The sequence below is a fragment of the Moschus berezovskii genome, chromosome 13 (genome assembly GCF_049115385.1).
Source record: "Moschus berezovskii isolate FMDL1 chromosome 13, NW_MosBer_1.0, whole genome shotgun sequence".
Classification (NCBI taxonomy): Eukaryota; Metazoa; Chordata; class Mammalia; order Artiodactyla; family Moschidae; genus Moschus; species Moschus berezovskii.
The window spans coordinates 40,739,593-40,765,877 of record NC_142472.1 but is presented as its reverse complement, the minus strand read 5'-3'; the positions used below and the strand labels follow the sequence as shown (position 1 = coordinate 40,765,877).

Genomic DNA, 26,285 nt, shown 5'->3' with positions numbered 1-26,285 from the left:
TCTGTTGTATAACTGTCTCCAATGAGCTATTATAAATGGATTTACAGATTAATAAATAAAATACTCATTTGTTAACATTTGCTTCTTTGAGCAAAGCGATATTTATACCTTCAGATATGAACACACACTGTCCTTGAAGAACACTTTTCAATAATTCATAAACATTTGGAAGTCTACAAGTCAACTGATACATGATACATAATAAATAATAAGCAAATATTCCTAATTAGAGTGCAAAAATGCAAACATGAAATAAAAGCAGACTGTTTGAAACCAAAAAATAACCAAAAATGAAATCAGCCTATAGGAGGCTCTTTTCAAAATATCAAAGGCTAATGTAATGTAGAAAACAGACAAGCTTAAGTCTTTGTACTAACAGAGGAAGAATAATGCCTGTCTTCATTCTCAAAAATTCATTTAGCCCAGTGATGGTTTGCAATTCTACTTTCCATTAGCATCAGCTGGGAAGTTCCTCAACATGACTATGCCTGAGCTTTACTCCCTGAGATTCTGGCTTATATGAGTTGAATTGTGTCCCCTCAGAATGACTGAAGTCCTGACCTATGGATACTTATGAATGTGAGCATTTGGCAACAGGGTCTTTGCAGATGAAATTAATTGCAATGAGGCCATACTAAAATAGTGTGGCTTTTCCATCAAACATGACTGATGTCTTCACAAGAGGACATTGTGAAGATATGGGGAAAATGTGAAAGAGAGAAAAACTGTGAAGAAGGAAAAACATCATGTGAAGATGAGGTAGAGATCTGACCTCTGCAGCTGCAAACCAAAGATTGCCAAAACTTGCTAGCCACTATCAGGATCTTTGGAGACTCAAGGAAGGATTCTACCCAGAATCTCAGAGGAAGTGTGGTACTGCTGACACCTTGTTTTCAGACTTCTAGACTACAAAAATATGAGGGTATAAATTTGTTATTTTAGGCCACCTGGTGTGTGCATTTACCCTGCATCTGCTCTGGGGTCCAAAAACCAATATTTTTTAAGGCTCTCCAGGTGATTTTAACATATATCCAAGACTGAGCATTACTTGGCTCATACACTTTTAATTTTTCAATCCTACACATTGGCAATAATCATCTTCAAAGTTACACTAAGGCTTCATTCTTGAGGATCATACAAATAAAAAGAAAATAACGCTCAAAAATACCAAGCCCTCTTCCAAAATCTAAACATAAAACTGTTTCTCAGTATGTATTCTGTAGAATAAAAAATAATCGCATAAGAAACTTTACAACAAAGAATTTGCCAGGTCAAAGAATATTGTAAAGAAAAGGAAAAAAGGGGGGGAAAAGTCAACTAAAGTCTAATCTTTATAGCTGCAATGCATATTTTTAAAATCTATGTCTCAACATGAAAAATGAACACAATTATCAGTTATTTTTCTCAAAACTAAATAAATCAAACAAGTTATGCTTCTAAGTAGTCTAAATTCTATAGGTCACATTGCAGACAAATGACCTAAATTTCTAAGAAACATGAACATATATAATTTAAAAGAATGGAGAACCCACATTTGGATGCTAAAAGTTACTGCCCATCTTCTAATTATAATTTAAAATCAACTGAGATTATAAATCTTTCTTCTTAACCTTCACCTTTAAGTTAAACATAAAACAGCTTCAAACTATGACCTTATTATGTGTTCAGTCTGATGAGTTTTGTCGAGCTCTCGACAATTTCCATAACCAAGAAAGATTCCCATGCCCCTTTCCAACCCATTTCTCCCATCCCAATAAGCAACTGCTTTCTGAGTTCTATCACTGGTTCTAGATTTCACAAAAATTAGCTCATATAGTACCTAATTTTTCATGTCTGCCTTTTTTACACAACAAAATGTTTCTTAGATTCATTCAGGTTGTTGCATGTATTAATAGTTTATCTTTTTTCTTTCTGACTGTATTCATTTGCACATAATGCTCAAAATTATCCAAGCCATGTTTCAACAGTACATGAGCCATGAATGCCAAATGTTCAAGTTGGATTTAGAAAAGGCAGAGGAAGCAGAGATCAAAATGCCAACATCCGTTGGATAATGGAAAAAAAGCAAGAGAGTTCCAGAAAAACATCTACTTCTGCTTTATTGACTATGCCAAAGCCTTTGACTGTGTGGATCACAACAAACTGTGGAAAATTCTTTAAGAGATAAGAATATCAGACCACTTTACCTGCCTCCTGAGAAATCCGTTCGCAGGTCAAGAAGCAACATTTAGAGCCAGACATGGAACAAGAGACTGGTTGCAAATTGGGAAAGGAGTATGTCAAGTTTGTACATTGTCACCACGCTTATTTAACTTATATGCAGAGGACATCATGAGAAATACTGGACTGGATGAAGCGCAAGCTGGAATCAAGATTGCCAGGAAAAATACCAATAACTTCAGATATATAGATGACACCATTCTTAGGACAGAAAGCGAAGAGGAACTAAAGAGCTTGATGAAAGTGAAAGAGAGTGAAAAAGCAAGCTTAAAACTCAACATTCAAAAAACGAAGATCATGGCATCTGGTCCCATCACTTCATAGCAAATAGATGGGGAGACAATGGAAACAGTGACTTAATTTTCTTGGGCTCCAAAGTCACTGCAGATGGTGACTGCAGCCATGAAATTAAAAGACACTTGCTCCTTGGAAGAAAAGCTATGACTAACCTAGACAGCATATTAAAAAGCAGAGATATTACTTTGCCAACAAAGGTCTGTATCGTCAAGGCTATGGTTTTCCAGTAGTCATGTATGGATGTGAGAGTTGGACCATAAAGAAGACTGAGCATGAAAGAGTTGATACTTTTGAACTGTGGTGTTGGAAAAGACTCTTGACAGTCCCTTGGACTGCAAGGAGATAAAACCAGTCAATCTTATAGGAAATCAACCCTGAATATTCATTGGAAGGACTGATGCTGAAGCTCCAATATTTGGGCCACCTGATAGGAAGAACTGACTCAGTGGAAAGACCCTGATGCTGGGAAATATTGAAGACAGGAGGACAAGGGGATGACAGAAGATGAGATGGTTGGATGGCATCACCGACTCAATGGACATGAGTTTGAGTAAGCTCCAGGAGTTGGTGATGGACAGGGAAGCCTAGAGTGTTGCAGTCCATGGGATTGCAAAGAGGTGGACAGGACTGAGTGACTGAACTGAACTGAACCATAATTTTTAATTTTAAAAAGGCAATACAATTCACATCAAATCTCTGAAATCACAAATCAAAGGGTAACTGGCATCTGTGTAGCACTCAAAGGCTGGAGTTTGTGTCATTTTTGGAGTATCTGTGTATTTATTATAAAGTATGGATTTATAAAACTGTATAGAATTCCTTTTTAGTCTGTATAAATAATCCATGCTGTAGTTAATTGCACACATGACCAGATATACACTATATAGACTCTAACCTTGATTTCTCTAATAAAGAGGTACCTAAGTTTGTCTAAGTTTTAAGCTAATTTCTCCATTCCGTTCCGTTCAGTCGCTCAGTCGTGTCCAACTCTTTGCGACCCCGTGGACTGTAGCCTACCAGGCTTCTCCGTCCATGGGATTCTCCAGGCAAGAATACTGGAGTGGGTTACCATTTCCTTCTCCAGGGGATCTTCCCGACCCAGGGATCGAACCCGGGTCTCCCGCATTGGAGGCAGATGCTTTAACCTCTGAGCCACCAATACTACATCTAAATCTTAACAATTAGATTATGCAGACATACATGGTATATATTACACAAAAAGCATTATTATATTTTTATACAGATAATATTTTCTAAATTAGCCATTATATTTTATTCAAAACTTCACTCATGTAAATGTTTATCCATCCAAGCATTTTAATATTCCTTCTAATAACTATGTAACTGATCATATTTTCAGTGGCATGTGTTTGGCCAAACAGAGGTAAAGTGAGATCTTGGAATATATCAACCCCTTTAAAATCATTTTGCAAGTATGAGTTTTCCTGTCATAAGAGATTTCTCAGTGGCACTAATGGAAAGCGTGAGAAACTGATTTTTTTTTCCTGAGATATTTAGCTCATAAAGTACTAAAATAGTTAATGTACAAAACTTTAGTACAATGGTTGTGTCATTGAAGAGTTACTTATTTTCCACATGGGGTAAACAATTATTTCATTAGTCAATGTATTTAATTGTAAAAGTTTTCTTGGATGATTCTTTTCATTCATGCATTATTCATTTATTCACTGACACATTCATAACACTCTAAAAGTCATACAATAAACTAAGTAAAAAATAAGCTGGATTAAAATCTCAATGTAAAACACATCTTAAAACATAATTTAAGGCTTAGGCAACATAGGTGAAATTGTAGTATTTATTATAGCTTTAGCTTATTTTTACTTTAATTGCTTTTTTTGTCTAGGAACAAAGGATGCAAAGACAATATTTAATACTTTTACTTAAAGAAATATTTTAATTTATGCAAATTTTATGCTTTTAAAGCTTAAGTATTTTTAATTGAAAGTTTCTATAAACTGAGACACAACATATTCAGTCATTTTACTTAATGTATAATTTCAATCTTTGGAACATGATGTATTATTCTTTGAAGAATTTCATTAAAGTAAAATCCATTGAGCAAGTAAGATTTGACTACATTGTTGTACAATAAATTAATTTATTTCAACAGCTTAATTCTTTTATCATATTTATATGCTTGCCTTTCCAGAGTATGCTATAAGATGGAGAATAATGGAGACAGTAAAGAATTGCTTAGGGGAGAATCTCATAATTATTACTGAAACAAAATAGATAATGAGTTTTATTCAGACATAATAAGAAAGAAGCAGTTCAATGTCTATAGGGAAACTATGTAAACTGAATTTATCATTTCATTTGTGTGAGACCCTTTAACCTCCAAGATGGCCCTGAAGTAGGACAAAGAGGAAGAATATTTAATTTAATACTTCAACACACTGCTTTATAGTCCTGCATCATAGCTCCACCAATCAATACAACACAATCTTTTCCAGTGTTCTATCTTTATAAAACTAGCCACAATAATAAATGAAAATTTAAGAGGAATACACTCTCACTGGAAAAAAAAAGGTCATACTAATAAACTAATGGTAACAGAATAACATAAAGGAAAAGCTGCATTTATTGCTTCTGTGTAGAACAAGAAGTATTGGTCTGTACTACAATTCACAATCAAAGGTGGAGTTTAAAACAATGAATTCTAAAATGCTAAAATAAAAAGTAGTTTGGGATTAATATACACACACTACTATATATAAAACAGATAGCCAAAAAGAACCTACCATATAGCACAGGGAACTATACTCAAAATTTTGTAATAACGTATAAGAAAAAAGAATCAGAAAAATATACAAACACACACATATATATAGCTGAATATATACATACATATATATGTAGAGTTGAATCACTTTACTGTATACCTGAAACACAGCAGACTTTAAATCAACTGTATGTCAATAAAAATTAAAGTAAAAATTAAATTAAAAATATAATCTGTTCAATATTACACATTTGATTAATTAAACATTAAAAAATACTGCCTCATCTCCATCACAAAGTGCATTCTATTTTATCAACTTAAAATATTTTCTTAGCATAAGATTAAATAATCACAGCTCATTTCTCTAAAGGGTTATTTCATTTAACTTTACTTTATACTGCTCTCATTTTAATTATCTTCATTTTCATCACTTTTTCAGCTAGCAATTCCCTTATTGAGTATGTTATAGAATTGGGAAGAAGGAATGTTAAATTTATCTTCATACAACTATTACGTTACAAAATTGAAGTTGATTAGCATTTTTTAGAACCTAAACTCCTGAGCTTTAAGACAACTCAGACTTCATTCATTTAGAGGTTAGTCACTGAACACTTAATGTACACCAGTGTTCTAGGGTCTGGTTATGTGTAAATAATCAAAACCAACAAAACTCCTTTCTCTCATGAAGTATATACCATCAGTGAGTAAATACTCTTAGTGAAATCCGAATAATTTACACTGATTGTGATATACAAATTCTCTCCTTCTGGAAAAGTTAACAGAAAGGATAAATAATAAGATTGGGATTCCACATTCAGGAAAACGTTAAAAAATACTTCTGGAAGACATAACAAACAATTCCAATATACATGCATCTAGTAGAAGATCAGGCAGCCATCATCAAAACTCCAACTCAGACTTCTAAACTGAGGCTTCAAAGGATATTTACATAGCTCTTTTTAGTTATTTTGATGATGATTCTCAAGAAATACTCAATTTTGCTTATGAGTTGGGAAATGGAAATAGGAAAATGGTAAGGCAATTGAGTGTAATCATAAACAACTTTATGTTTAACTAACTTTATTCTCCTACTGTCTCTTCAAACTTATTCAGTGTTGATAGGGAACTATTTTTTTCCATATGTATAAGAATTCAGGCAGTCTGGAAACTTTCAAGATTACTATTTGGTAAAACAAATTCCTACAGTCACTTTGAGCAGCAGAAGGCACTCTTGACTCAAAAGTTATACCTCAGTCTTATGCAATAAAAAATATTATCATCTTAATTAAAGGATAAGTCAAGTAGGTCAAATAGAAGGAAGATAGGAAGGATGAAAAGGTAAGTCACCCATTAATTGGCATCTCTCTGCTCATGCCGAATGCTTAAAGTCAACTTTTTATCTAGTTAAGACACTGTGTATGTCCTAAAAGGCCACCACCTCTATGAACTTCTCACAGTTCCTTGATGGGTCTAATTCGACTCTGTTCCTCCATTCTCTGAATTTCTGGTATAAGTACATCTGGATGCTTGATTCAAGTTGATAGGGGAGCAAGAGTAATTCATAGATGGTGGTGTATGCCTCTACCAGAAGTGCAGAGTGTCTGCTTGGTTACATTTTACGATGACAATCAGCACTAATAATCATGGCCTAGATTCATCACTTCATTAGGGTGTGCGATTTGATAAATTTGAAATATATCATTCCATACTCATGTATTTGCTAGAAGATTTCTATGAATAGAAGGTTTCTCTTGTGCATTATTGTGTTATCCTAAGGGACAGTCTGTATGAGGAAGGCAGGGAAATGCTTCATTCTACCCCTTTATCCTTTATTTAAACCTTTTTTTTTTTTGTCTTTTAAAAGATTTAGTTCCCTAGAATTCTTCAACAGTGAACAATGAGTTTATATTTTAGCATTATTATGCACTCATGTATATAAACATGTCTTGTATTTTAATACATTGATATATGGCATCCTAAGTTGTAGTTTTATTTCAATACTTTCTCTTCCTTGTTAGCACCCCCGTTTCATATTTAATATCAATGCCCAAATAAACATTAAGGGAACGTATATAACTGCTTTTCAAAATCCAAGTAAAATTTATGCAAAATAGTTTTTTTTTTTTTTAGCAAAAATGATGTATAAAAGTGATCCATACATCTAGAGTTATTTATGGTTGCTCCAAAATAAACTATTCTGTACTCAAAAGCAAATTAGGTAAATGACATTACTGTAAGTTTTTTTAATCTACTTTGTGAATCCAGTTACTCTGGTTCCAGTTTTTATAATCTTTAAACATTTTGAACTTTATGCAAGTAAAGTATTATTTACTGATATAGCATTTTAGGGACCTGTTTAGAAAAGATATTACAGAATGGAAAATTTACACACTGTATATAGAAATTTTCAGTGTTTGGTTATTTAAATGAGAATATCCTAAACTGTCTCTAAGTTCTCTTTCTCTCACACACACCCCACACACAACAGCAGACTGGTCGAGAAAATTAATTAAAATTAAGTCAGATTTTATGTTCTCAGAAAAATACTGTAATATGGCACATGAGGAAAGATGTTTATTCAGTAATGTAGAATAATTTGAATGTTGCCAAATGTCTCAAAACAATTCTATATTATCATTAAAGAAAAGTGATATAAAAAATGCATTTAAAAGTCTGCTTTGCGTATTACTGAACTACCAACCCCCAAAAGCAAACTACACTACTGTTGTTATGTGAGAACTAAACAAGAAAAAGGGAGTGAGAGAGAGAGAGGTATTATTACATTATTGCAAGTGTATTTCAAAAATTGTCACAGGTTCAATATAAAATTATGAACTTATTTTTAAACAGATGATTGTGAATACATTGGAAGAAAATAAACTAGAAATAAGGTGAAGATAATGTCACTGTAGAAAGGAGTCTAATGATTTTATAAATACCAACTTACTCATTATGACAACCTGATGAGGCAGAAATATAATAATCCCCATTGTACAGAAGAGTAAACAAAGATAGGGACGTTAAATGACTTTTACAAAGTCATAAGACTAGGAGATGGCAGAGCTGGAATATAAACCAAGGAGTCTTTCTCCAACATCCATATTTTAAACTACTAAAATACATTGCCTTTCTTTAAATTTGTTTTATATTTCAGCAAAAACCATTAAAAAAAATCCTTACAATACCATTGTGAATTTATTAAATAAAAGTGAGAAAAATATCGATTCATTCAGGGGAATTGGGGGTTACTTGATGAATGATTCTCGAAGAGAATCAATGAGTAGAGCATTTCAGCCTATTAGGAATCCTCTAATGACAAGAGGAATTGATCTCTTGATTTATACTGTTTGTTTTCCTCAGTGATTTAAGGCAATACAAGTAATACATCCTTTTACAATTTGGAAATGATACAAAGGTGGTATAAATAGCTAATATGATAGTTTGGAATATTAACACTAAAGAGCATCTAAAGAGCCTAAATCAATAGACTGGAAAAAATTAATATAGATAAATGTAAATTCCTAATACAAGCAAAAGATAAAGAATTAAATTAGTTGAATTTCACATCAAAATCCACGAAATTTACTGAGTCATACATTCAACTAACAAAAAGTTATAAAATATGACTAAATTTATAAAGTATTGTACAAGCTACATTTTAAGTTAGTTTGGTCTCTTTTCTGTGGGTTCACTACTAAAACATTATGCAGGAAGGGGTGGTGTGGTGGGTGCTGATTTGAAAAAAAAAAGAAAGTCAATCATGAGGCTGGATGAAAATTTGTCAGAAGAAATTAGAAAATTTGGTCTGGAAGAAGGAAATACCATAGGTACTATATATAATAGAGAACTTAAATATTTAAATGGTAGAAAACAGAATAATCAGTAGACATTTTTTTTAAGAAAAAACATATAAGTAGAAGCTATTGAGATGAAAATTTATTTTAATCAATGAATAACTCCATCACTCTTAAATTTGCTGAAAACAGAATAGGCCTTTTACAAAATAGATATATAAAAATGGGTAGAGAGTATGCAGGAATGATTTCTCCATCATGGGGGAAGTTGGATTACAAAACATCTAACATTCCAAGACTAGAGAACTCTTCAATAAATTAGAGATCTCTCCCTGGTGGCTCAGACGGTAAAGCATCTGCCCGCAATCCGGAAGACCTGGGTTCGATCCCCGGGTCGGGAAGATCCCCTGGAAAAGGAAATGGCAACCCACTCCAGTACTCTTGCCTAGAAAATTCCATGGATGGAGGATCCTGGTGGGCTACAGTCCATGGGGTCGCAAAGAGTCTGACACGACTGAGCGACTTCACTCACTTCAAGAAAATTAGAGATAGGAAGGGAACATTTCATGCAAAGATGGGCTCCATAAATAAAGGACAGAAATGGTATGGACCTAACAGAAGCAGAAGATATTAAGAAGAATTGGCAAAAATACACAGAAAAACTGTACAAAAAAGATCTTCAAGACCCAGATAATCACAATGGTGTGATCACTCACCTAGAGCCAGACATCCTGGAATGTGAAGTCAAGTGGGTCTTAGGAAGCTAATGGAGGTGATGGAATTCCAGTTGAGCTATTTCAAATCCTGAAAGATGATGCTGTGAAAGTGTTGCAATCAATATGCCAGCAAAATTGGAAAACTCAGCAGTGGCCACAGGACTGGAAAAGGTCAGTTTTCATTTCAATTCCAAAGAATGGAAATAACAAAGAATGCTCAAACTATTGTGAAACTTCACTCATCTCCCATGCTAGTAAAGTAATGCTCAAAATTCTCCAAGCCAGGGTTCAACAGTACGTGAACTGTGAAATTCCAGATGTCCAAGCTGGATTTAGAAAAGGCAGAGGAACCAGAGATCAAATTGCCAACATCCACTGGATCATCGAAAAAGCAAGGGAGTTCCAGAAAAACATCTATTTCTGCTTTATTGACTATGCCAAAGCCTTTGACTATGTGGATCACAACAAACTGTGGAAAATTCTGAAAGAAATGGGAATACCAGACCACCTGACCTGCCTCTTGAGAAATCTGTAGGCAGGTCAGGAAGCAACAGTTAGAACTGTACATGGAACAACAGACTGGTTCCAAATAGGAAAAGAAGTACATCAAGGCTATATATTGTCACCCTGCTTATTTAACTTATATGCAGAGTACATCATGAGAAACGCTGGACTGGAAGAAGTACAAGCTGGAATCAAGATTGCTGGGAGAAATATCAATAACCTCAGATATGCAGATGACCGCACCCTTATGGCAGAAAGTGAAGAAGAATTAAAGAGCCTCTTGATGAAAGTGAAAGAGGAGAGTGAAAAAGTTGGCTTAAAGCTCAACATTCAGAAAACAATGATCATGGCATCAGGTCCCATCACTTCATGGGAAATAGATGGGGAAACAGTGGAAACAGTGGCTGACTTTATTTTTTGGGACTCCAAAATCACTGCAGATGGTGACTGCAGCCATGAAATTAAAAGATGCTTACTCCTTGGAAGAAAAGTTATGACCAGCCTAGACAGCATATTAAAAAGCATAGACAGTACTTTGCCAACCAAGGTCCTTCTAGTCAAGGCTATGGTTTTTCCAGTGGTTATGTATGGATGTGAGAGCTGGACTATAAAGAAAGTTGAGCACTGAAGAATTGATGTTTTTGAACTATTGTGTTGGAAAAGACTCTTGAGAGTCCCTTGGACTGCAAGGAAATCCAACCCATCCATCCTAAAGGAAATCAGTCCTGAATATTCATTGGAAGGACGGATGTTGAAGCTGAAACTCCAATACTTTGGCCACATGTTGTGAAGAGCTGACTCATTTGAAAAGACCTTGATGCTGGGAAAGATTGAAAGAGGGAGGAGAAGGGGACGACAGAGGATGAGATGGTTGGATGGCATTACCGACTAAATGGGCATGAGTTTGAGTATGCTCCGGGAGTTGGTGATGGACAGGGAGGCATGGTGTGCTGCAGTCCTTGGGGTCGCAAAGAGTCAGACACGACTGAGCAACTGAACTCAACTTAACATTCAAAGCCTCTACTCTTCATGTTCTGTGAATGTTATACAGTAAACATACATGGATTTCAATCCGATACATAATAGACCAAATCAGAACTTGTAGTAATTTGATATAATCTTACAGACATTTAGCTATTAGGGATTTAATGTAGAATTACTAGTGTGTAAACATCATATATCCTTTTCCTCCCTCCTCAAAGTATCACACTAATATTTACAGTAGTCCAAGACAATCAACCAGAGAAAATCTAAATTCGATACTTTAGCAGACTCTGTCTTGGAGGCTTTCATTTAAAGCAAATAACCATGTCATATTGAAACTGTCCTCACCTATGTAATTTTCTTTCCCTTAATGCTTTTATTCTTTTCTTTCAATGCCAAGTCCTATTGCTCTATAGTGTTTAGGAGTTTAATTTGTGCTGCCTCAATTAACCACAGCTGAAGATTCACATGGGTTTGAGCTAAACAAAACTCAAGGATTGGCCATTTTTTTCTGTAACGGGCGGGTTGGCAAATATTTTATTTAACTCTGCCCCTGTATGTGAAAGTAGTCATGGACATTATGTAAATTGGCATGTGTCTGCATTACAAAAAATTTATTTATGGATACCAAAATTTGAATTGCATATGATATTCATGTGTTATAAAAGAGTTTTCTTCTTTTGATTTTTTTCCCAACCATTTAAAAATGTTGTCATTCTTAATTCATAGTCCATTAGAAAAATTGGCAGCAGGGTAGATTTACTCAAGTTCAGCAGTTTGTAGGCCCTATTCTAGTGCTTGTACCAGTACCTACATTTTCAAAAATAAATTTGTGAGAAAATCATTGTGGTTCTTGTAATTATTAGGCAAGGATAACAATTAAAATATATCCATATGTATCACTAAGAGCTGTGTTTTTTCTTCTCTTCTGTTCAATAAATTCTTATTGTCATTTTTATTTAGGTTGAATTTTAAGTTTAATTCTTATCACTACTATCAAAAAATGTAACTAGCACATTCCCATATAGGGATGATCCCTATTTTTTCTTGTTTTATCTTTTTTTTTTTCAATACAGGTAAATATTTTTTGTTATTTAACATTTCACTTTTAATTGGCCTTTATATTTAGAATATTTTCAGGCAACCAAATTGTAGGCTATATTCTAATTATCCACTTGGCCCCACACTATTTGATGTGACGTAAGAGTTAAACATTTTCTTTGCGGAAAATAAAAATTTCCTCTAAAATAATTTTAATTAATATGTATAATGAGAATTTTCTAAACACTGTTTCAAATGAGTGAGGCGATAAGAATGCTAAGTTTTCAGTAATAACTATTACCAGAAATGATTGTAAGTTGAATTGATACTGTGATTAACAAATTATCTAGTAGTTAAAAGTCACTCAGGATTTGAAAAAGTTCTCTTCTCAGTTCTTTGACTATTAACAATGTAGCATTCATTGGCATTCTCTCAAGAAAGGATGTTTTATTAGTTCATCTGGGTCTCCTATGATATTTGTTATTTTTCTCTGGTAAGGGTACTTCTGAAAATTACAGAAGGAATATAAGCCCATCTTTGGGGCTTCTCAGGTGGCGCTAGTGGTAAAGAACTCACCTGCCAATGCAGGAAACATAAGAGACAGGGATTCCATTCCTCTTTGTTTACAGAGCCACTATTATGTAAAAAAAAATCCTATTTGCATAATACTCAACTTTTTACGTAAGTAATAATGAGACCTGTATAAAATGCATAATACCTTAAAATCATCACAGTATCACACAGGGTATTTCCATAGCCATAATAACTCCCCTTTCTCTATTCATCCCCTGCTCCCAACCATTAGCCACCACTGATATTTTTAGCAGTGATATTCAACATTTTAGCACCAGAGACCAGTTCTGTGGAAGACGATTTTTCCACGGATGGGGTTGGAGATAGTTTGGGAATGATTCAAGCACATTACATTTATTCTGTACTTTATGTTTATTATTATTACATTGTTATATGTAATGAAGTAAATATACAGCTGGCTATAATGCAGAATAGGTGGGAGCCCCCAGTTTGTATTCCTGAGATCAGGCAGTAACATGAGTGATGGGGAGTGACTGTAAATACAGATAAAGCCTTGTTAACTTGCCACCACTCACCTCCTCCTGTGTGGCCAGGTTCCTAACAGGTCATGTACTGGTTCTCATCTACGGACTGGACAGTTGTGAACTGTTGTTTTTAGATCTCCATAGTTTTGACTTTTTCCAGTGTGTCCTACACTTGAAACCATATAGTGAGAAAACTTTTCAAACTAGCTTCTTTAACTTAGCAGCATGCACTTGAGTTTCTTTTCATGGCTTGATAGCTCATTTCTTTTTAGCTCTTAATAATATTCCTTTATATGGTAATGAGAATTCGGCTAAGCTACTCCCTATATTACTGCCTCAGCATCCATTTTCTTTGACCAAGTGGACTGCTGCTGCTAAGTCACTTCAGTCGTGTCTGACTTTGTGTGACCCCATAGACAGAAGCCCACCAGGCTCCCCCGTCCCTGGGATTCTCCAGGCAAGAACACTGGAGTGGGTTGCCATTTCCTTCTCCAATGTGTGAAAGTGAAGTCGCTCAGTCGTGTCCAACCCTTAGCGATCCCACGGACTGCAGCCTACCAGGCTCCTCCATCCATGGGATTTTCCAGGCAAGAGGATTGAAGTGGCTTGCCATGCAAGGACCTTAAATTGACACTAGCCCCTTCATGCTAGTACATGCCAGAGTAATGAACAAATATAAATTCCTGGTATGATTTCCTCAACAGCCCTTGTGATCAACAGTCTTCTTAGATAAGATCCCTGGGAGGCTTACCAAAACCCTACTCTTTGGTTTGAATCGACCAACCTTAGCTTGGAAACCCCAAAGTACTCATCCATGGATCCTAATAAGGCATTTACCTCAGGTCCTGCCTTGCCCTCTCTGTCTGTACTCCACCTTAACCTCCCTGTCTGTCTCTGGAGGCATGCCAAGTATCAATACTTCCTCCAGGTCCTATGATTAATAAACTTCTCTATTTCACTTTTTCATATTATCTCTTTTTGAATCATGGCTTACTCATTTACTAAATGTTAATTTGTTTTTGGAAAAATAGTTGACTTACAATATTGTATAAAATTCAGGTATATATCATAGCAACTTGACATTTTTATATATTACTCTCCATAAAAAGTTATTATAAAATATGGGCTATATTTTCTGTTGTACACCATATGTTTGTTGCATGTTTATTTGCACCTAATAGTTTGGTACCTCTAACCCCCTTCACCTATTTGCTCCTCACCCAACCCTCTTCCCTCAGGTAACCGCTAGTTTGTTTTCTGTTCTCTGTGAATCTATTTCTGTTGTGTTTATTCATTTGTTTTATTTTTTAAGACTCTAAATAAAAGTGAAAAAACACAGTATTTGCCTTTCTCTGTCTGCTTTATTTCACTAAATATAATACCCTCCAGGGTCATCCATGTTGTCACAAATGGTAAAAAACATATCAGATGGATATACACATTTTTTTTAAATCCAGTCAACTACTGAAGGGCATCTTGGTTGCTTTCAAGTTTTGGCAATTATGAAAACAACTGCTATAAATGTCCATGTGCAAATTTTTGTGTAGACATCAATGTTCAACTCCTTTGGTTAAAATTATAGGATTGTATGGTAAGACCATGTTTAGTTTCATTAGAAACTACCAAACTGTATACTAAAATGGGCATTAAATTCTGCATTCCCACAAGCAATGAATAAAAATTGTAACAAGGCCATTCATGTAAAACATGCTCCAGAGACTCCCCTAAACTCACTTGTTTTATATTCAGAAAAACAGGATAATAATTATGTCAAATATGGATAATGCAGTGTGAGGTGTCTTTTACTTAGTTTAAAAATTAATAGTCTATTCTGTCAATGCATTTAAAGTATTTTGATTTAAAAATACATTATAAAGTAATATGAATGAAAAAGTATATACAGATACACACACATTTAAAAGTGTAAACATACCTTTCACACACAAAGACAGAGTCAGAGAATTGTGTACATATATAAATATGTGATGTTTGTATAACAATAACGTTATCTTCCACTTCCTGTTTATTTTTTAATCTACAAAAAATTTATTTTATTATTTCATTTAGTTTTTTATATCCACACTGTATTATCCATTTTTAGGTATAGAAACAGTCAGAAAGATCGAGTTAAATCAAGATGACAGAGCTAGTCAAGGGGCACAAACATAATTTAACCCTTGTGGTCTTCTGAAAACAAATCAGATACTAATTTCCATACTTCAAGGCTCATAACAAAAGAAAAATATGCACACATACCCACGAACACAAATACAATCATACTTACAAGCAAATACACAAAATTTGAAATATATCATTTAATACTCTATGTTCATCTCTCTTTTAGTAGATATAATAGAGAATTTTAAGTTAACCTAGCCTGCTTAAATATTGTACCCATGGTTCTAATTACTATAAGTGACTTTTTCTTATAATCTATTTACTATATCACTTAGCTTTTTAAAGTTAGAACTACTTGTGGAATAAGAAAAATGGATTGAGTGATGGTCACTTAAGATGATCTTGGTTTTGGCCAAATCAGTTGTATAATTATACAATTTACAATTATACAATTACCTTAATAACAGATGTCTCAACTCTGGATGGGGGACTCTGAACTTGTGCTGCTGCCGCCATATTTGCAATGGTGCTAAGATGGTTCATCTGACTCATTGCCATGGTGACAGATGCTGGAGGTAGGCTGACAGGAATTAGAGGGTGGGGCATCATCATAAAAGGAAGCTCCAGTCCTGTAAAAAATACACATGTATCATCATCTCTCTATTCAAATAGAACGATGAAACATATTATATCTCACTAATTAAAATGGTTAAGAACATAATCATTGAAAATTGAAGCATTTAAAAATGTTCTAATAATGACAATCAAAGGAAAAATCTTTGTCCTCTTTGGATGTGACAATGCCCATTTATGACTCAGGGAAATTAAAGTAAAAACTAACCAGTTTGGTGCCATGTTTTATCACTCAACCACTCTTCATTGGTTTTTAATACAAACAGTTAATTTTTTGCTACATTATTCTGATCAATCTAATTCTTGTTTTAAATACTATGGTTTTCTTTATCATAATTAACTATCTAAATGTAATATACATTTCAACTATGTCCTATATTTTACTATCTGATCATTACTTTTTTTTTTTCCTTTACAGCTATTACTTTTAGTGCTAAAAAATGCCATCGTACCATTTGGCAGAAGGTGGTTCTGCTGAAGATGGTGGAGAGGATGACTAACTGGAAGGCTATGCACTCCAGGTATGCGGGGGTGGGTAACAGAAGCCTGAGATCCCTGAGGTGGGGAAGAGTACAGTGTTTCTTTATCCCAAGAACCATCACTGCTGCCTGTGGGGAATGAATATAAATTATTTGTCTACAGTATTATTCCAAATCTTCTAATGACTAATTTGAAATGATGTTTTAAAAAACATATCACATTTGGAAAGTGACTAAGTGATTGCTTGGGAAATAAGCTCAAGTAGATAGATAAGTTTCTCCTAAACCATATTTTCCTTTTGTTTTTCTTTTTCTTGAATGCAGTTTTTGAAAAATGACATTTCTACAATAGGTAGCCTATTTGTGTGGTTTAATACTGTTTTACTAACCAACTTAATATAAAATTGACTCTATTATATACCTAGAGAATTCATTACCTCTTGGGCCTGAATCACAGTGATAGTTATAGAATGCAAAGTTATCCTTGCTTAATGGAGTCCTTGTCACACTTCAGAGTTAAGTTTCCTAACAACTCCATGGCAAAGCTAAACATGGAAGTATTAAATGACCAACTTGATTAGATAGACTACAGAGAACCCAAAGATCACTTTACAAAAGATAATAATATCGAAGCAATAAATTAAATCTATGCGTATCAACATCTCTTGTTTTCAATTACAGAGAAACAAGTTTATAATTGTGACAATACCAATGCCGAAGTCAGAACAGTGTATTCGAGGGCATGCATTTTAATACTGTGGTAATGATTTGGATCAAGAAAACCTTGAAACACTTAATAGGATAATCCTTGAAAGATTTTTATATATCATTTGAATGTAGGCATGTTCTCAGATTAAATTATTTTAACATTTATTGCTTAACTGAGTCTACTGAATGTACAAACTACCCACTTGAAAGAAATTTTCTGTAATATCCCTGTTGGTTTATGAGTTTCCATTTCTTGAAAAGAAACCATCTTTTCATGTAATATGCTTAGAAACAGCAAAATTGGTACAACTCCAATTTAAACACTTTAGCTCTATTTAAAGCCTCATTGTAAAATCTCTACGACATAGTTTTTAATGAAGAATACTTAGTTATTGCCATGATTTTTTCCCATTTACTTCATGAAGACAGTTAAGGTTCAATATAAATTCAAACTCATTAGCTCAATACTGTCTGGATCTTAGAGTAAATTGTTCAGAAGTGGGTAATGAAAACTCAATTCAAATTCATCAGCAATCAAACAAAGCAATTTTATTAAACAATGAAAAGAATCAATTAAAATGAATATCTTTCTTATCTATATTATTTTACAAGAAACCATGACAGTTTTTGGCTTAAAAAAGAAAAAAAAGGAAGTTTATAGCTTCATACAAAAATGACTCACATAAGAGAAATTTCTCCAACTTGCTACTACATTATAATATAAAAGCTCATTTCTATTTTCACAAATTTATACAGCTGATTTCTCTACTCATGACTTTTTCGATACTTTATAACAAGGTCGTAGTCAAACATGCAGAGAAGGCAATGGAAAGCCACTCCAGTACTCTTGCCTAGAAAATCCCATGGATAGAGGAGCCTGGTAGGCTGCAGTCTGTGGGGTCGCTAAGGGTCGGACACAACTGAGCGACTTCACTTTCACTTTTCACTTTCACACATTGGAGAATGAAATGGCAACCCACTCCAGTGTTCTTGCCTGGAGAATCCCAGGGACAGGGGAGCCTGGTGGGCTTCTGTATATGGGGTCACACAGAGTCGGACACGACTGAAGTGACTTAGCAGCAGCAGCAGTCAAACACGGAGACATTATAAGTATATAAATTTTGAACATATTATGTCAATAAAATAGTCAGTGATAAAACATTTGAAACATTTTCACTTAATATTCCCTTTATCAAAGTATGTACAAAAGTCTTCATTACTTATTTACTTTTTATGTATCAGTTAAAATAAGAGTTAAAGCATAAACACCAACTATTTGGATACAGAAATAATGCTTTGGAATAAATGTTATTCGAATATGAAAATTGCCTTGGAAATTTATATATAATGAATTATTTTTTCTTTCTAAAATATCCAAGGATTACATTTTCACATTAGATCGCATTTTTGAGGTTAATATGCAGAGTACATCATGAGGAACGCTGGGCTGGAAGAAGCACAAGCTGGAATCAAGATTGCCGGGAGAAATATCAATAACCTCAGATATGCGGATGACACCACCCTTATGGCAGAAAGTGAAGAGGAACTAAGAAGCCTCTTGATGAAAGTGAAAGAGGAGAGGGAAAAGGCTGGCTTGAAGCTCAACATTCAAGCGAAGATCAACATTCAAAACGAAGATCATGGCATCTGGTCCCATCACTTCTTGGGAAATAGATGGGGAAACAGTGGAAACAGTCTCAGATTTTATTTTGGGGGGCTCCAAAATCAATGCAGATGCTGATTGCAGCCATGAAATTAAAAGACGCTTACTCCTTGGAAGGAAAGTTATGACCAACCTAGATAGCATATTAAAAAGCAGAGACATTACTTTGCCAACCAAGATCTGCCTAGTCAAGGCTATGGTTTTTCCCGTGGTCATGTATGGATGTGAGAGTTGGACTGTGAAGAAAGCTGATCACCAAAGAATTGATGCTTTTGAACTGTGGTGCTGGAGAAGACTCTTGAGAGTCCCTTGGACTGCAAGGAGGTCCAACCAGTCCATTTTAAAGGAGATCAATCCTGAGTGTTCATTGGAAGGACTGATGCTGAAACTGAAACTCCAGTACTTTGGCCACTTCATGCGAAGAGTTGACTCACTGGAAAAGAGTCTGATGCTGGGAGGGATTGGGGGTGGGAGGAGATGGGGACGACAGAGAATGAGATGTCTGGATGGCATCACTGACTCGATGGACATGAGTCTGAGTGAACTCCGGGAGTTGGTGATGGACAGGGAGGCCTGGCATGCTGTAATTCATGGGGTCGTCGCATAGAGTCAGACACGACTGAGCGACTGAACTGAACTGAACTAATAAATGAAACAGGGAAAACTTTTTACATTCATTATTTTGGACTGAATTTGAGTTCTGCTTATACCTATCACCTATTTTGTTTCTCTGTTCAGTTGTGCCAGATTCTTTTATTTACATCTTAATTACTAGTTAATAAATGGGAAAAATAAATTTTCCAAATATACTTCAGTTTCCCTCTCAAATCAGTAGAGAAGCACTTACAATTCTATTTTTTTACATTATCAAGATATAAAATATGAAGTTAAAATTCTGATTAAATCACCCTGATAAGATATTATAGACAAAATACTACCTACTTCCACATCTCTTTTGGATCATGGGATATCAGTCCTTGTGTAAGGGTAAATATCAATCATCCATATGAGAATTTTCCATTGATTGGATTTTCTCACTACATAAAATGCTCCTAGCCATTTCCTCAATCATCATATGTTAAATACTCATGATGTTAACTCATCTGGGTAATAAATAGAGCAAACAATTAAGAAACTAAGTCTGATGAAAAATATACAATATATAACCAAGTCAACTGTAAGCGATTTTTGCATAATTTATAACATCCTGTTCCTCTATTAGCATGAATAAATAAGAATTGAAAATAGGCCATTTCATAACAAGACACGCCCATATTTATTAAAAGTATAATTTTCAACTGCTTTGCTTTAAATCAATATATTTAATGATATAAGCCAGTATCTACATATGAGCCAACACACAAATATGCATATCCATATATGCCTTTGAGATTAAAGTTTATTGTTAAGTCTGAATGAAAACTTACAGGAGACAGCAGATTTCCTGTATAAGAAAAGTCCTAACATGGTGAAAGTGAAAGTCACTCAATCGTGTCTGACTCTTTGCAACCCCCTGGACTATACAGTCCATGGAATTCTCCAGGCCAGAATACTGGAGGGGGTAGCCTTTCCCTTCTCCAGAGGATCTTCCCAACCCAGGAATCGAACCCAATTCTCCCACATTGCGGGGTGGATTCTTTACCAGCTGAGCCACAAAGGAAGCCCAACATGTGGTAAGGGAGTTGGAGAGAAACAGAAAAGAACTGATTCTTCTCTCCTCTTCCATTCTAGTGGAATCCCACCATTTCTTTGATTTTTACACTGAAGTACAAATAAACCTTGATCTAGTCCTAGTATCCTCAAAGAACATATACTATAATATGTAGTGGAGTAATTGTGAAGAAACTCAGACATTTGATAAACATATAAAATGATTACAAACCAAGAAAAATGGTCATAAGCTTGTGAAAATGCTCAGCACATCTTCTGTTTGATTATTTAGACCTCATATGGATATTTTAATGTGTTGTGGGGGGAAGAACCAAAGGAAAAGATAATCTCCCATACCTAATTCTAAATGGAGTTTGTGGAGAAGCATTGGGAGAATCTCAGGCTAGACACATGCTTATACAGGTGGAAATAAATCTGTGCTCTGACTGACAGCAGAACACACAGCAGCTATTATATGATGAAACCAAGTAGTGGAACTACAAGCATCAGGCAGGCCAGCTCCTAATGTGTGTGGTTTGGTGTGGTTTGGTGGATAAAGAATTAGCAAATGTACCATTTTACCGCAACCAGATTAAGTGGGCATATGAATGCAAGAGGAAAAGTTGAAATTAACACCTGATTACCAATTTTGTCTCTAGCTAAAAGTTATATATTATGTATTTATATAATCTGAAACAATTTATTTACTCTGCTTAATTATAATGATAGGAAGAATATATCTATGATTCAGTTCAGTTCAGTTCAGTCGCTCAGTCGTGTCCGACTCTCCGCGACCCCATGAATCACAGCATGCCAGGCCTCCCTGTCCATCACCAACTCCTGGAGTTCACTCAAACTCATGTCCACAGAGTTGGCGATGCCATCCAGCCATCTCATTCTCTGTCATCCCCTTCTCCTCCCGCCCCCAACCTTTCCCAGCATCAGAGTCTTTTCCAGTGAGTCAACTCGTCGCATGAGGTGGCCAAAGTATTGCAGTTTCAGCTTTAGCATCAGTCCTTCCAATGAACACCCAGGATTGATCTCCTTTAGAATGGACTGGTTGGATTGCTGCTGCTGCTGCTAAGTCACTTCAGTCGTGTCCGACTCTGTGTGACCCCATAGACGGAAGCCCACCAGGCTCCCCCGTCCCTGGGATTACATACATGCAAATATATGGAACTTATATACAAAAAGTGATTGTGTGTGTTTAGCTTTCCTTTCCTGTAAAAGCTGTGTATTTCTCACGGATAAATAAGATGATTTTAAGGTTTTATTGTTATTTAGTCTCTAAGTTGTGTCCTTTTTGTGACTCCATGGACTGCAGCCTCATCAGACTCCGCTGTCCATGGAAATTCTTCAGGCCAGAATAGTGGAGTGTGTTGCCATTACATCTTCTCCAGGAGACCTTTCTTACCCAGGAATTGAACCTGCATCTCCTGCATTGACAAGCAGATTCTTTATCACCAAGCCACGTGGGAACCCTGATTTTGCAATTCAGTGTTACTGAAATTCAAGTTCATAAGGCACATATAGGAGATTCCCTGCTTACGTCTCCACCCCAACTTTAAGACATAGTTATATTCTCTGAAAACGTAAATATTTGGATGGACAATCTTAGTCTTTTTGTAACTCAGATGCTTTTTTCCTATGCCTCCATTTTATATTTTTAAGGTATTATATGATATATATTTTATGATGGATCTGGTATACAGAGAAATAGACTACTTTGGGAAGAAACCCATAAATTTTGAAGCTATCTCTACTCTAAAGATAACCAGATTATCAAACAGAACTAATGGATAGCAAATATAAACTTTTCACTCAATTATGGCCTTCAAGTTTGCTCTGTCAAGACTCCCTCTTCTACTCCTTGATAACCTTGAGCATACAAAAATCCATTCTATTTTACAATACTCTCTGTACCCTCCTTTCCGTCACCACCTGCGAGCTCCAGAACCTAGGTAGCTGGAAATCAGAGGGGCTTAGACAGCTTGTCATCCATTCTTCTCCCTTCTCCTGGTAACAAAAGGGAGGTGTCTTCTCCCGTACAACTGGCTCCTGTTCAAGTTCTGCCCACACTGTCATTCCTGTGGCTGTGCTTATTGGTCACTGACATCTCCCATATGGCAGGTGCCTATATCCGGAGTATCCCCTGGTATGTAATGTCTGATCATTTGTCAGGATCATATAGCAAGACCTCCTAATTGCCTAGGTCCTTGACAATGAAAATATCCTTCAGCTTTGTGCTCTTCTAAGCTCCCTAAGGAGAAGGCAATGGCGACCCACTCCAGTACTCTTGCCTGGAAAATCCCATGGACAGAGGAGCCTGGTAGGCTGCAGTCCATGGGGTCGCGAAGAGTCGGACACGACTGAGCGACTGCACTTTCAATTTTCACTTTCATGCAGTGGAGAAGGAAATGGCAACCCAATCCAGTGTTCTTGCCTGGAGAATCCCAGGGACGGGGGAGCCCGGTGGGCTGCCATCTATGGGGTCACACAGAGTTGGACATGACTGAAGCAACTGAGCAGAAGCATCAAGCTCCCTAAACCTCATGGTCTTTTTAAAATTTACTTATTTATTTTAATTGGAGGCCAATTACTTTACACTATTATAGTGGTTTTTGCCATACTTTGACATGAATCAGCCATAGGTGTACATGTGTTTCCTATCCCATCCGAGTGCATTAGCCTTGACAACCGTGTCTCAAGCATCAGACTTGGACTGGCAATCTATTTCACGTATGGTAGTATACATGTTTCAATGTTATTCTCTCAAATCATCACACCTTCACCTTTTCCCACAGAGTCCTAAAGTCTGTTCTTTACATCCGTGTCTCTTTTGCTGTCTTGCATATGGGATAATTGTTAACATCTTTCTAAATTCCATATATATGTTTTAATATACTGTGTTGGTGTTTTTCTTTCTGACTTACTTCACTCTGTATAATAGGATCTAGTTTCATCTACCTCATTAGAACTGATTCAAATGTATTCTTTGTAATCGCTGAGTAATATTCTATTGTGTATATGTACCACAGCTTTCTTATCCATTTGTCTGCCAGTGGACATCTAAGTTGCTTCCATTTCCTGGCTATTGTAAACAGTGCTGCAATGAACATTGGGGTACACGTGTCTCTTTCAATTCTGGTTTCCTCAGTGTGTATGCCCAGCAGTGGGATTTCTGGGTCATATAGGAGTTCTATTTCCAGGTTTTTAAGGAATCTCCACACTGTTCTCCATAGTGGCTGTACTAGTTTGCATTCCCACCAACAGTGTAAGAGGGTTCCTTTTTCTCCACACCCTCTTCAGCATTTATTGCTTGTAGACTTTTGGATAGCAACCATTTTGAATGGCATGAGATGGTTCATCATTGTGGTTTTGATTTGCATTTCTCTGTTAATGAGTGATGTTGAGCAACTTTTCATGTGTTTGTTAGCCATCTGTATGTCTTCTTTGGAGAAATGTCTGCTTAGTTCTTTGGCCCATTTTTTGATTGGGTCGTTTATTTTTCTGGAATTGAGCTGCATGAGCTGCTTGTATAGTTTTGGGATTGACTCTTTGTCAGTTGCTTCATTTGCTATTATTTTCTCCCATTCTGAAGGCTGTCTTTTCACCTTGCTTATAGTTTCCTTCATTGTGCAAAAGCTTTTAAGTTTAATTAGGTCCCATTTGTTTATTTTTGCTGTTATTTCCATTACTCTGGGAGGTGGGTCATAGAGGATCCTGCTGTGATTTATGTGAGAGATTGTTTTGCCTATGTTTTCCTGTAGGAGTTTTATAGTTTCTGGTCTTACATTTAGATCTTTAATCCATTTTGAGTTTATTTTTGTGTATGGTGTTCTAGCTTCATTCTTTTACAAGTGGTTGACCTGTTTTCCAGCACAATTTGGTAAAGAGATTATCTTTTCTCCATTGTATATTTTCCTCCTTTGTCAAAGATAAGGTGTCCATAGGTGCATGGATTTATCTCTGGGCTTTCTATTTTAATGGTCTTTTGATACTAAGGCCCTTCTCTTGATGTATATCCTTTAGTTCTGATAATGTCAGCTCTCTCTATTCTGCCACCTCGCCTCAATCCTCTCTCCCCCTGCTCGAACATGTACAGAAAACAGTTCAGACACAGCAGACATTCAGCTATGAAATGAGGTGGAGGTATCTGTAATCCTTGAGTAATTCTCTCTCCTCTCCCAGCACTTGGTGGTGAGAAAGGACCCTCAAAAAGGAATCACTAAGTCACAGTGGCCTCCGTTAGGTTCTGTCTTTTCACTACAAGTTTTTTGTTTTTTTCAAACTCCCTCTCCCGTGGTAGTCATCCTTTCCTATAAATGGAAGAGGAGGAAATCTGTGGAGTCTGGAGTGATTGTTAAGGTAGCAACTTTGGTTCAGCTGCTATTAATAAGTACTGATTGATTTTTACTTTTTTAAAATTGAGGTGTATTCAGTCTTTTTGTCTCGTGTATAACGATAGGAAAATACCTATTTCATATATTGTTACTTAGATTACTAACAGAACTAACCACAAACTTGACTGTGTTCTAAGTAGAATTTTAGTAACTGGTTTATTAAAAAAACTGAAATAAAAGGAAAGAAATATGAATGCTCAATTTTTGAACTGTTGCTTCACAAATCAACTGAAACTTTAAATTACTGACTAAGAAATTCAAAGAAAAAAGATTACATTAGTAACAAATAAAGAATGATTAAATGTGGGGATAATCATTAATGAAATAAAGATCATTTTTTAGAACACAACTTTTAGATAGGAAAGGAAAAATATTTTGGAGAAGGATGTTGTTACTGTTTCTCTTTAAGTAAAAAAAGAGAGAACTTTGGGTATATATATCAGGGGTAGTAATTAAAGTCCTTCCCAAAATAATTATGTTTATTATTGAATCCTAAACATATCTAATAAGAAATAGGTTCCAAAAGAGAAGGTCATCATATTTTTAAGTGCACATGAGCACATGTAAAATAATCAAACAAAAAGTTAAAGTGATGTGTAAAAAAGAAATGTCTTTGAAACTATCATGCATTAAAACAGTAAAAGTATATTTAAATGTTATTTTCTTTTATACCTAGTTGACATGTAACTTTTTGTTCAGATTTTCCCACAGGCTGACCCTGATAAAGGAGGCACGTCTCAAAGGGACTAACGGTCACACCACAGCTTAGTGAGTGATGCTGATAGACTGTTACGGGAACCTGACTTTGTCAAGATTCGTTTACAATGAAAATGATGGCTAGAGCAGGCATTTACTCCATACCATTGGAGACCACTTAGAAGGATGTCAACGCCATCTTAACAACAGAATCAAGACTACCAAGGAAAAGTAAATACTAGTCTCAGTTGCTACAGATGTTTAGCTGTTACTTCGGAAGTAGGTGAGAATAAACAAGTCATCTTTTAGAGGATAAACTTCACTGTAATAAAAAGTGTGATATTACCTGTCAGAATACAAGTATTTTGCATAAATAGGAGACGCAGTTCTGTCACGAATTATTGTAATGTAATATTTTAAATCGTTTTTCTGGATAATGATATGAGCTAAGTGCTGTACTTTAGAAAATAGAAACACTTAAATCATCTGGTTTCTGGTTCAACTTAATCAAGTTGCTTTATTTTAAAATGAGGAAGAGGCAATCTGTAAAGGATACAATTAACTGGGGCACAATT

General features: G+C 35.4%; 1 protein-coding gene across 2 annotated transcripts in view; it reads right to left on the bottom strand.

Annotated features, from left to right (window-relative positions):
- The window catches only part of DACH1 (dachshund family transcription factor 1), a 477,975-nt gene that overhangs the window by 136,789 nt on the left and 314,901 nt on the right, over nucleotides 1–26,285 (bottom strand). Inside the window, exons 4-5 of one of the 2 annotated variants that reach the window (XM_055426443.2) lie at nucleotides 16,564–16,719; nucleotides 15,935–16,107 (exon numbers count right to left, since the gene is read on the bottom strand). In XM_055426443.2, the coding sequence (XP_055282418.2) occupies nucleotides 15,935–16,107; nucleotides 16,564–16,719 (329 nt within the window). The remainder of the gene's footprint in view (nucleotides 1–15,934; nucleotides 16,108–16,563; nucleotides 16,720–26,285) is intronic. The other variant, XM_088842679.1, reaches the window with a different exon arrangement.